Source organism: Mercenaria mercenaria, chromosome 12 (genome assembly GCF_021730395.1).
Source record: "Mercenaria mercenaria strain notata chromosome 12, MADL_Memer_1, whole genome shotgun sequence".
In the NCBI taxonomy this organism is placed as follows: Eukaryota; Metazoa; Mollusca; class Bivalvia; order Venerida; family Veneridae; genus Mercenaria; species Mercenaria mercenaria.
In genome coordinates this window covers 54342003-54354007 of record NC_069372.1, presented here as the reverse complement: position 1 = coordinate 54354007, position 12005 = coordinate 54342003, and the positions used below count along the sequence as shown (strand labels likewise).

The 12005-nt window shown below is 38.3% G+C and overlaps 1 protein-coding gene across 2 annotated transcripts in view; it reads right to left on the bottom strand.

The window, feature by feature from the left end:
• LOC123534181 (uncharacterized) overlaps positions 1–12005 on the bottom strand; it is a 58224-nt gene that overhangs the window by 35598 nt on the left and 10621 nt on the right. The window contains exon 3 of one of the 2 annotated variants that reach the window (XM_045316293.2): positions 6301–6399. The exons of the other annotated variant lie outside the window; for it this stretch is intronic. Coding sequence (XP_045172228.2) covers positions 6301–6399 — 99 coding nt within the window. The remainder of the gene's footprint in view (positions 1–6300; positions 6400–12005) is intronic. 2 annotated transcript variants of the gene reach the window in all.

Here is a 12005-nt window from a genome sequence, read left to right as displayed (position 1 = left end):
TTGATTTGATCTAGTGAATTAGTTTTTGACCCCACCTGACCCAGATTCAAACTTGACCTATACAGCCTCAAGACTAACATTCTGACCAAGTTTCATTAAGATATGGTCATAAATGTGGCCTCTATGGTGTAAACTAGCTTTTCCTTTGATCTGACCTGGTGACCTAGTTTTTGATCCCACATGACCCAGATTCAAACTGAACCTTGAGATCATCAAGATTAACATTCTGACCAAGTTTCATGAAGATACAGTCATAAATGTGGCCTCTACAGTGTTAACAAGCTTTTTCTTTGATTTGACCTGGTGACCTAGTTTTTGACCCAGATGACCCAATATCAAACTTGTCCAAGACTTTATTGAGGGTAACATTCTGACCAAGTTTCATTAATATTGTCCCCAAATTGTGACCTCTAGAGTGTTAACAAGCTTTTTCTTTGATTTGACCTGGTGACCTAGTTTTTGACCCCTGATGACCCAATACCGAACTCGTCCAAGATTTTATCGAAGGTTACATTCTGACCAAGTTTTATTAAGACTGGGCCAAAAATGTATCTTCTAGAGTGTTAACAAGCTTTTCCTTTGATTTGACCTGGTGACCTAGTTTTTAACCCTAGATGACCCAATATCAAAGTCGTCCAAGATTTTATTGAGAGTAACACTCTGACCAAGTTTCATTAAGATTGGGCCAAAACTGTGACCTTTGGAGTGTTAACAAGCTTTTCCTTTAATTTGACCTGGTGACCTAGTTTTTGATCCAAGATGACCCAATATCGAACTCATCCAAGATTTAATTGAGGGTAAGATTCTGACCAAGTTTCATTAAGATTGGCTCAAATTTGTGACCTCCAGAGTGTTAACAGTCAAATTGTTGCCGCCACCACCGACGGATGATGGACACAGGGCGATCACAAAAGCTCACCTTTGAGCACTTTGTGCTCAGGTGAGCTAATAAAAAGGGGACATAATTCATGAAATATTGGTGCAAGTGTTATGGCCTACATGCAAAATGATGTGAATGATGATGTGGTACAACTACTTAAGTTTCAATCAAATCTGTTTGGTAAAAACAAGTACAAGTTAAAGCACATCAAAACATAAACATAAAAATTAATTTTACATAAAAGAGGGCAGAATTCACGAAATATTTGTTCCAGAGTTATGTCTCTTTAGTTAAGTGATGTGGGTGATGATGTGAAACGATTGTTTTCAGTCTGAATCAAATATCTACTGTAATAAGAGAGATATAATGAAAATGCATCAAAATTAAACCTGAAGTTGCAAGTGAAAGGGGGCATAATTCATGAAAACTTAGTGCCAGAGTAATGGACCTTATGTCATATGATGAAAGTGATGATGTGGAATATGTATATATTTTTAGTTTGAATCAAATCAATCTATCAACTAGAGATGCTTTTGAGAAAAGCGCATGTCTCCCACAACTGCCCCTATGAAAAATGTTAGTTTCTCTAGATGTTTTAGACGAGTGGATCCAATTAGATGGTCTGGATGAGTGGATCCAATCAGTAATTCAAGGGCCATAAATCAAAAGTGCCTGGGTGGATTTGGCTATTTATCAAACTTGGGTAAGGTCTTATGGCCAAACACATTTTGTTCAAGTTTGGTGAAGATCTGATGAGAAATGTTCGACTTAGAGAGCGGACAAGAGTGAACAGACGGATTTTTTCGGTAATTCAGGGGCCGTAACTCTAAAATGCCTGGACCGATCTGGCTAGTTATCGAACTTGGCCGAGGTCTCATGGTCAAACACATTTTGTTCAAGTTTGGTGAAGATCAGATGAGAAATGTTTGATTACGAGTGCGGACATGAGTAAAAAGGCCAATTTTTCGATAATTCAAGGGCCGTAACTCCAAAATGCCTGGACCGATTTGGCTAGTTATCAAAACTTGGCAGAGGTCTCATGGTCAAACACACTTTGTTTAAGTTTGGTGAAGATTGGATGAGAAATATTCGAATTAGAGTGCGGACAATTTTTGGTAATTCAAGGGCCATAACTCCAAGACCGATCTGGCTAGTTATCGAACTTGGCCGAGGTCTAATGGTCAAACACATTTTGTTCAAGTTTGGGTGAAAATCTGATGAGAAATGTTCGACTTAGAGTGCGGACAAGCTTTGTGACAGACACACAGACTGGAGTAAATCAATATGTCTCCCACACCACAGTGTGGTGGGAGACATAATTACTAAGACTGAGTGAAAGTGCACCAGACTTAACCTAAAACTCTAAGTAAAAAGGTGATAACTTATTAAATAATGGTGCAAGAGTTCCGATCCCTGTGTCATGATGAGGAAAAACTGTTTTAAGTTTGAAGCAAGTCCATCAAATAATTACAGAGATAAAGAGAAAAAAGAGAAAGTGCATAAAAACTTTAACAAAGTTGTGGGTGTAGAAGGACACTGACGCCAGGGTGAGTAGGATAGCTCTCCATAAACTTCCCAAAGTCGAGCTTAAATAGAAGATAATTTGAAAATTGGACCATCCAGAGATATCATTCCTTGAACTCCCTCCCACTGACCTCTATCAATATGAAAAGAATGAAGTCAATAACTTATATAGTATTCAAGCAACACGCCTGACAAGGTTTTCAAACAAAAGCTGTCGGTAGCAATGCTAAACTATTCAACAGCCCTATCAGTTGAATGAAAATAAAAGTTGAAAAAGGGGAATAACTTTGTAAAAAATTCAAAACAGGGTTATGGAATATGTAAAATGCATATCAGTTCATGACAGCGGACAATTGTGTGAAATTTCAATCTATTCCCATTATTGGGTACTAAGATTGTGTATGTTAGTACCGGTACATACAAACTACTAAGTCAAACAAGAGCTGTCCGTTGACAGCGCGCTTGACTATTCGAAGCATCGATAGAAGTATAGGGTCAAAATAATACCTGGGAGATTTTCAGACAAAAGACGACATAAGACAAACAATGTACCTGCATCTGTGGATTTGGATAAGTTTTGCAGATTAATGCAATGTGTGACCATGTTGGTAAGCAAGTGTTCAAAGTGTCAAAGCCATATATCAAACAGTTGATAGACAAAATATCAAATGGTATGCGAAACCTAACTAATTTCTATGTCCAGAGAAGGGCCATAACCAAGCTCAAGTCCTTGTCCTAGGTAAGGAGACTATGAAGGTAAACAAGTGGTCAAAGTTTCAAAGCCATATGACAAACAAGTTAGGCATAATATAGACTGGTACGAAAAAACTTCACTGATTTCCAAGTCCAAAAGGGCCATAATTTAGCCAAAAAAAAAGAGTTATGTACTCTTGCCTACAGAATGGGAATCATGGTGATAAACAAGTATTAAAGTTTCAAAGCCACATGTCAAATAGCTTCGACAAAACGTTGACTTGTATGAAAACTAAACCAATTTCCAAGTCCAAAAAGGGCAATAATTCAGCCAAAATAGTTGACAGAGTTATGTACTCTTACTTACAGATCGAAATCATGATGATAAACATGTGTTTAAAGTTTCAAAGACACATGTCAAATAGTTTTGACAAAACATGGACTTGTACAAAAACTGAACCACTTTCCAAGTCTAAAAAGGGTCATTATTCAGCCAAAATTGTTGACACAGTTATGTACTCATGCCTACAGATATAAATCATGATGATGAACAACTGTTTAAACTTTCAACGCCACATGTCAAATAGTTTTGTCAAAACATGGACTTGTACACAAATTGTACCAATTTCCAAGTCCAAAAAGGGCCATAATTCAGTCAAAATAGTTGACATAGTTATGTACTCTTGCTTACAGATTGAGACTGTTTTAATCAACAAGTGATAAAAGTTTCAAATCCATATGTCAAACACTTTACAAAAAATGTGAACTGGTACGAAAAACCAAGATTTCTAAGTTAAAAGGGGCCATAATTCAGCCAAAATCCTTGACAGAGTTATGTACTCTTGCCTAAAACTGGACATGGTGATGGTAAACAAGTGTTGAAAGTTTCTAAGCTTTATCTCAAAAGACTTCGTCTGGTACAAAAAACTTAACCAAAGTGTGACGCCAACGCCGGCAACGACGCCATGGTGAGTAGGATAGCTCTACTTATTCTTCGAATAGTCGAGCTAAAAAGGGACACAATTACATACAAAACATTAACCAAACTAGAGCTATCACTAAAGGTGATGAATGTACCCCCCGCATGCACTGACACAGTACATTCCAATTTGACGCACACAAGATTGCATAATTATGTGGACTGTATGTATATAGACTGTATGTATACAGTATAGTCACAAAAAACAAAGTCCCATAACTATGCAGAATATTTATCTAAAAGAACGTAACATGCACCATGCACAACTAGGGTTGGTACTGATCACTTGTGTGAAGTTTAATTAGATTGTGTGCAAGGGTTCGGAAGATTAGGCGCGCACAAGACTGCATATGCAGACAGTATGTACATAGTATGTTAACAAGAAACAAAGTCCCAAAACTCTGCAATTTTTGTAATTGAAATTTGAAATTTTTTCCTAGGTCAGGGGCCATAACTCCTAAAATGCCGAATGAATCCAGACGCGAAACCCCAGGTGCACAACCGCAAATGCTGACCAACATTCCTTTAAACTTTAGTGACTCTAGGTCAAAAACTTTTGGAGCTATGTGCGACACAACATTTAAATGACCAATTTTTAACTAAGTCAGGGGACATAACTCCTACATGACTGAATGAATCCGGACGCGAAACCCCAGGTGCACAACTACACATGCTGACCAACATTCCTGTAAACTTTGGTGACTCTAGGTCAAATTCTTTTGGAGCTACGCGCGACACAACATTAAAATGATCAATTTTTAACTAAGTATAGGGCCATAACTCCTACACAACTGAGTGAATCCAGACGCGAAACCCCAGGTGCATAACTGCACATGTCCAACATTCCTGTAAACTTTTGTGACTCTAGGTCAAATACTTTTGGAGCAACGTGCGCTCAACATTAAAATAACCAATTTTTTTACTAAGTCAGGGGCCATAACTACTACATAACTGAATGAATCTGGACGGAAAACCCAAGGTGCACAACTACACATGCTGACCAACATTCCGGTAAAGTTTTGTGACTCTAGGACAAATACTTTTGGAGCTAGGCGCGACATAACATTTAAATGACCAATTTTTACAAAGTCAGGGGCCATAACTCCTACACAACTAAATGAATCCAGACGCGAAACCCCAGGTGCACAACTACACATGCTGATCAACATTCTTGTAAAGTTTTGTGACTCTATGTCAGATACTTTTGGAGCTACGCGCGACACAATATTCTCGGAAGGACGGACAGACGGACAAGGGCAAATCTATATGCGCCCCCCCAAAAGTAGGGGCATAAAAAGCAAAATAGATTTATGGAACCTGTGCAATGTAAGTCAGTTTATCACAGTGAATAGGTGTGTAAAGTTTCAATCCATTCCCATAAGTGGTTACTAAGACGCAACTGTGGCCTCAGGAGCGTACACAAGCTTTTCCTTTGGTCTGACCTCCTGACCTAGTTTCTGACCCCACATGACACAGTTTTGAACTTGAGATCGTCAAGACAAACATTCTGCTGACTATGTTTCATAAATATTGGGTCACAACTGTGACCTCTAGTGTTCACAAGGCATTTAATGACGTAAGATGCACAATTGACACCAGGCAATTACCAGTCACAACAGCTCATCTGCATACTCCCCTAAAACTGGAACCACCCACAGTTATGGTTCATTGTCACTGCAGCTCTATTATGGTGTTAAATGTTATAACCTGGTACCTTTATCACTTTTCAAGACAAGAAGTTTGATGGATGGACAGATGGACACAGTGGAAACTATGCTCCCTCTTCAGTGAACATAATAAGGATCAGTGTTAGGAAGGTAGGGCATTTCTACCAGTTTACAAATATATTCAGTTATATTCTGTATGTCAAATCAAATAAAAACTTATATGAGCCGTGCCATGAGAAAACCAACATAGTGGGTTTGCGACCAGCATGAATCCAGACCAGCCTACGCATCTGCGCAGTCTGGTCAGGATCCATGCTGTTCGCTTTTAAAGCCTACTGTAATTAGAGAAACCATTAGCGAACAGCATGGATCCTGACCAGACTGCGTGGATGCGCAGGCTGGTCTGGATCCACGCTGGTCGCAAAGCCATTATGTTGGTTTTCTCATGGCACGGCTCATATACTGATGTAACATTTAACAAATGTGCAAATACATTCTCCGGAATTTGCTGCTTTTATTTTTAACTAAAAAAGGACATAGTATTACCTAATAATTACCTTTTTGGTTTTACTTTTCGCTTTCTGGTTTGTACCACTTTGAAGCTGGCTGTCTAATTCACTCCTGCCTAACAGGTCTCTAAATTGGTCTTCATTTCTCTATGTTTTTTTTTAAGATTCAAAATAAACTAGAACTGTCACAGGAGTGACTAAATTGGTCTTCATTTCTCTATGGTTTTTTTTAAGATTCAAAATAAACTAGAACTGTCACAGGAGTGATGAATACCCCCACAATACTGTCTTGTCACAGAAGAATGGCAACCAAAAGAAAGACATGGCCACAAGAAGGTGCAATTCAAATCAAACTTGACCTGTATTTTATGATGTTATACATGTGTACCAAAATTTATTTAAATCTGCCGAGCCTTTTGTAAGTTATTGTCCAGCAACCATGAGTTTGACAAACTTTAAGTTGGAAAGGGGACATAACTACAACAAGAGGGCCATTATGGCCCTATATCGCTCACCTGTTATCATTGCACTTGAGGACAAGAAGGTCCTCAGAAAAAATATCAAAGTCCAAAGGACAGGAACAACAAAGGGAAGAAATTTAACCAAAAAGAAAAAAAAAATTCTTACCAGGTACAGATATGTCAAAATACACCTAAAAATTGGAGGTACCATCCATGTTGTATCACAGAAAAGTGGTCTCGGTTTTTCCCTACAGCCAATAATAAAAAAGTTACTAAAAATAAGCTATTTATAGTAACGTAAAAGGGAAGTAATTAAAAAAAAATTATTGTAAGTGAACAAAAGAAGGATCTGGCAAATAAATCTGTCGACATAAATGAATTTTCAGATCAGTATATTCATTAGTTATTGAGATATACCCATTTTAATTTGAAATAAAGGGAGGTAATTTGACATAAAATCAGTCCATAGTTATCTACCCTGATTGGCTCAGTCCAACTAATGTTAATAATGAAATTTCAAATAAGTCCTATAAGTACTTACTGATGTAAATCCATTTTGATTACAATCAGGGGAGGTAATCAGATATAAAATAACTCTGGAACCTACGATTGGATCTGATTTGTCATGGAATCCAAGATTTATTGTTGTTGAAGATATTTTGGAAGTTTGTATTAAATAAAACCATAAATGTAGTATCTATATGGCTGCAAAAGCCAAAATAGCCAATTTTGGACCTTTAAGGGGCTATAACTCTGGAACCCATGATGGAATCTGGCCAGTTCAAGAAAGGAACCAAGATCTTGTGGTAATACAAGTTGTGTGCAAGTTTGGTTAAAATCAAATCATAAATGAAGCTGCTATTGTGCAGACAAGGTCAAAATAGCTAATTTTGGCCCTTTCAGGGGCTATAACTCTGGAACCCATAAAGGGATCTGGCCGGTTTAAAAAAGTAACCGAGATCTTATGGTGACACAAGTTTTGTGCAAGTTTGATTAAATTCAAATCATAAATTAAGCTGCTATTGTGTAGAAAAGGTCAAAATAGCTAATTCTTGCCCTCTCATGGGCCATACCTCTAGAACCTATAATGAAATTTTACCAGTTGAAGAAAGGAACCAAGATCTTATGGTGATACAAGTTTTGTGCAAGAGGTTAAAATAAAATCATAAATGAAGCTGCTATTGTGCAGACAAGGTCAAAATAGCTAATTTTGGCCCTTTCAGGGGCCATAACTCTGGAACCCATAATGGGATCTGGCCAGTTCAAGAAAGGAACCGAGGTCTTATGGTGATACAAGTTGTGTGCAAGTTTGGTTAAAATAAAATCATAAATGAAACCACTATCGTGCAGACAAGAAATTGTTGACGCACGGACGGACGGACTGACGACAGACGAAAGGTGATCACAAAAGCTCACCTTGTCACTATGTGACAGGTGAGCTAAAAATGTACATCTAAAATTGATGGTTTGTAGCCAAAGTCGAATGATGTTGGCGACACCTGTGTACCAAAAACATATAAATCTCTCAAGAACGGTCAAAAGAGTGTTAAATAACTCCAATGGTGGATGAATATTGCACAATAGCTTGAATCTGTGTTAAACAAGAGCTCGTCGAACACGAAATGCCCCCCTTGATGCATTCAGTAATTGCACAAGGAACAGAAATTATTTGCTCACTGTAAACAAAAGTTCTACTGTTCTGGTTCAATGTGACATTGACCTTTGACCTATTGACCTCAAAATCAAAAGGGGTCATCTGCTGGACATGATCAACCTCCCTATTAAGTTTAGTGATCCTAGGCCCAAGCATTCTTAAGGTATCGTCTGGAAAGGGTTTAACTGTTCTGGGTCAATGTGACCTTGATCCTTAGCCTACAGATCTCAAAATCTATAGGGGTCATCCACAGGTCATGACCAACCTCCCTATCAAGTTTCATGATCCTAGGCCAAAGCGTTCTCAAGTTATTGTCAGGAAATCGTTAAAATGTTGTGGGTCACTGTAACCTTGACCTTTGACCTACTGACCTTAAAATCAATAGGGGTCATCTGCTGGTCATGATGAACCTCTCTATCATCTTTCATGACCCTTGGCCCAAACGTTCTCAAGTTATCGTCCAGAAACCGTTAAACTGTTCCTGGCCAATCTGACCTTGCACTTTGACCAAATGACCTCAAAATCAATAGGGGTCATCTCCTGGTCATGATCAATCTCCCTATCAATTTTCCTGATCCTAGGCCCAAGCATTCTTTAGTTATTGCCTAGAAACCGTTTTACTGTTCCTGGTCACTATGACCTTGAACTTTGACCTTTTGACCTCAGAATCAATAGGGGTCATCTGCTGGTCATGACCAACCTCCCTATCAACTTTCACGATCCTAGGCCCAAGCAATCTTGAGTTATCATCCGGAAACCGTTTAACTGTTCCGGGTCACTGTGACCTTGAACTTTGACATACTGACCTCAAAATCAATAGGGGCCATCTGCTGATCATGATCAATCTTCTATCAACTTTCATGATCCTAGGCCCAAGAGTTCTTGAGTTATCATCCGGAAACCATTGAACTGTTAAGGGTCACTGTGACCTTGACCTTTCACATACAGATCTCAAAATCAATAGGGGTCATCTGCAGGTGATGATCAACCTTTCTATTAACTTTCATGATCCTAGGCCCAAGCGTTCTTGAGTTATCATCCGGAAACGGATTGGTCTACATACAGACCGACCGACCGACAGACAGACCAACCGACAGACAGACATACCGACATCTGCAAAACAATATACCCCTCCTTCTTCGAAGGGGGGCATAAAAATATCAAATAAGAGAGGCATAGATAAAGTATACCAAAACACTATATATTAAGTATAATTCTAAGCAAAATGGGGACATAATTCAGGAAATACTGGTGCAAGAGTTATGCATCTTATGTCATATAATAAGGGTGATGATGTGGAACAATTACTTAAGTTAAAGTCTGAAACAAATACATTCCCTAATAACTGAGATAGAATGAAAATGCATCAAAATTAACCTTAAATTCTAAGTAAAAGGGGGGCATAATTCATGAAAAACTGGTCACACGATGTGGGTGATAAGGTGGAACATCTATTTTAAGTCTGAATCAAATCCATTAAGTAATAACTGAGATACAGATTTTGGGACGGGACAGGACATGATGTGACATGTCGTGACAAAACTGACTCCTATATAGCGCATCCCCGCAAACATGTTTGGTGGGGGTATAACAACACAAACTACTTCATGACAGTTACTTCTATTTCTTGCTATCTGACATTCAAATGCAAAAACAAAAACTGACTGTATGATTCTAATATACTTGTGCAAGAACATTGCTACCAGTTTATAAATATTTTATTTATAGTCATAAAATTTTGTAATTGTGCACAGACTCTAAGAAATTTGTACCTTTTTTTTTTTATCAACAAGAGGCACAAATGGGACGAAGTCGCTCACCTGAGGCAGACTTGGCTTAATTAGATCTTGCTTCTGACAGTGTTAAATTTATCCAAAAAAAAATTAATATCAAGAAACTTTTTAAAGGTGTTTTATTTTTAGCTCTAGCGGCCGTTAAAAGGGGCCAAGTGCCCCCATTTGAACGAATTTGGGAGAAGACTATGTAATATTGCTACAAATCAAGTTTGATGAAGATCAATCAAGCGGTTTATAATAAGAAATTTCTTTAGCTTTAGTGGCCCCTAGAAGGAGCCAAGTGCCCCGATTTGAACAAATTTGGGAGAGGATCATATAATGATGCTACAAACCAAGTTATAATGATATTCATCAAGCGGTGCATGAAAATGAAGTCGTTTAATAGCTCTTCCAGCCCCTAAAAGAGGCCAAGTGCCCCAATTTGAACAAACTTTGAAATGGACCATATAATGATGCTACAGACCAAGTTTGATGAAGATCAATCAAGTGGTTTGTAATAAGATATTTAAAGGTATTTCTATTTTTAGCTCTAGCAGCCCCTAAAAGGGGCAAAGTACCCTGATTAGAACAAACTTCTAAGAGGACCATATAATGATGCCAAAGACTAAGTTTGACAGAGATCCATCAAGCAGTTCAGCAGCTCCTGAAAGGGGCCATAGAAGTACCCCATTTAAACAAATTTGGGAGACGACCATATAATGATGCTAAAGACCAAGTTTGATAAAGATCCATCAAGCAGTTCATAAGAAGACGTATAAAGGTATTTCTTCTTTTAGCTCTAGTGGCCCATTAAAGGGACCAAGTGCCCCATTTGATAAATTTTGGGAAGAACCCTATAATGATACTACAGACCAAGTTTGATGAAGATCCATCAAGCAATTCATGAGAAGAAGTTGTTCAAAGGTATTTCTATTTTTAACTTTAGCAACCCCTTAAAAGGGCTAAGCACCCCAATTTAAACAAACTTGGGATAGGATCTTGTAGCGATGCTACAGGCCACATTTGATGAAGATTCATCAAGCAGTTCATGATAAGAAGTTGTTTAAAGGTATTTCTGTTTTAAGCTCTAGCGACCCCTAAAAGGGGCCAAGCACAAAAGGGGCCAAGCACCCCCATTTAAACAAATTTGGGGGCGAACCATATAATGATGCAACAGACCAAGTTTGATGAAGATCCATTGAGCAGTTCATGAGAAGTGTTTCTATTTTCAGTTCTAGCAGCCCCTAAAAGGGACCAAGTGCCCCCGTTTGAACAAAACTGATAGGGGACCTCACCAGGATGGTACAGACCCTGGTGTTATTCTGACCAGTAGTTTCAGAGCAGAAGATGTTTAAGTAAAAATGTGGACATCGGACCATCCACCCCATACTAATAGCTCTTAAAGGTATTTCTACTTTTAAGCCCTAGCAGCTCCTGAAAGGGGCCATAGCAGTACCCCATTTTAACAAATTTGGGAGACGACCATATAATGATGCTAAAGACCAAGTTTGATAAAGATCCATCAAGCAGTTCATAAGAAGACGTATAAAGGTATTTCTTCTTTTAGCTCTAGTGGCCCATTAAAGGGACCAAGTGCCCCATTTGATAAATTTTGGGAAGAACCCTATAATGATACTACAGACCAAGTTTGATGAAGATCCAGTAGTTTCAGAGCAGAAGATGTTTAAGTAACAAGAGGACCATGATGGTCCTGAATCGCTCACCTATCTCCACATGACCCAGTGTTCAACTGAGTATGACATCGTTATTTCTATTATTTGACATAGTGACCTAGTTTTTGAGCACATGTGACCTAGATATCATCAAGATAAAAAATTCTCACCAATTTTCATGAAGATCCAT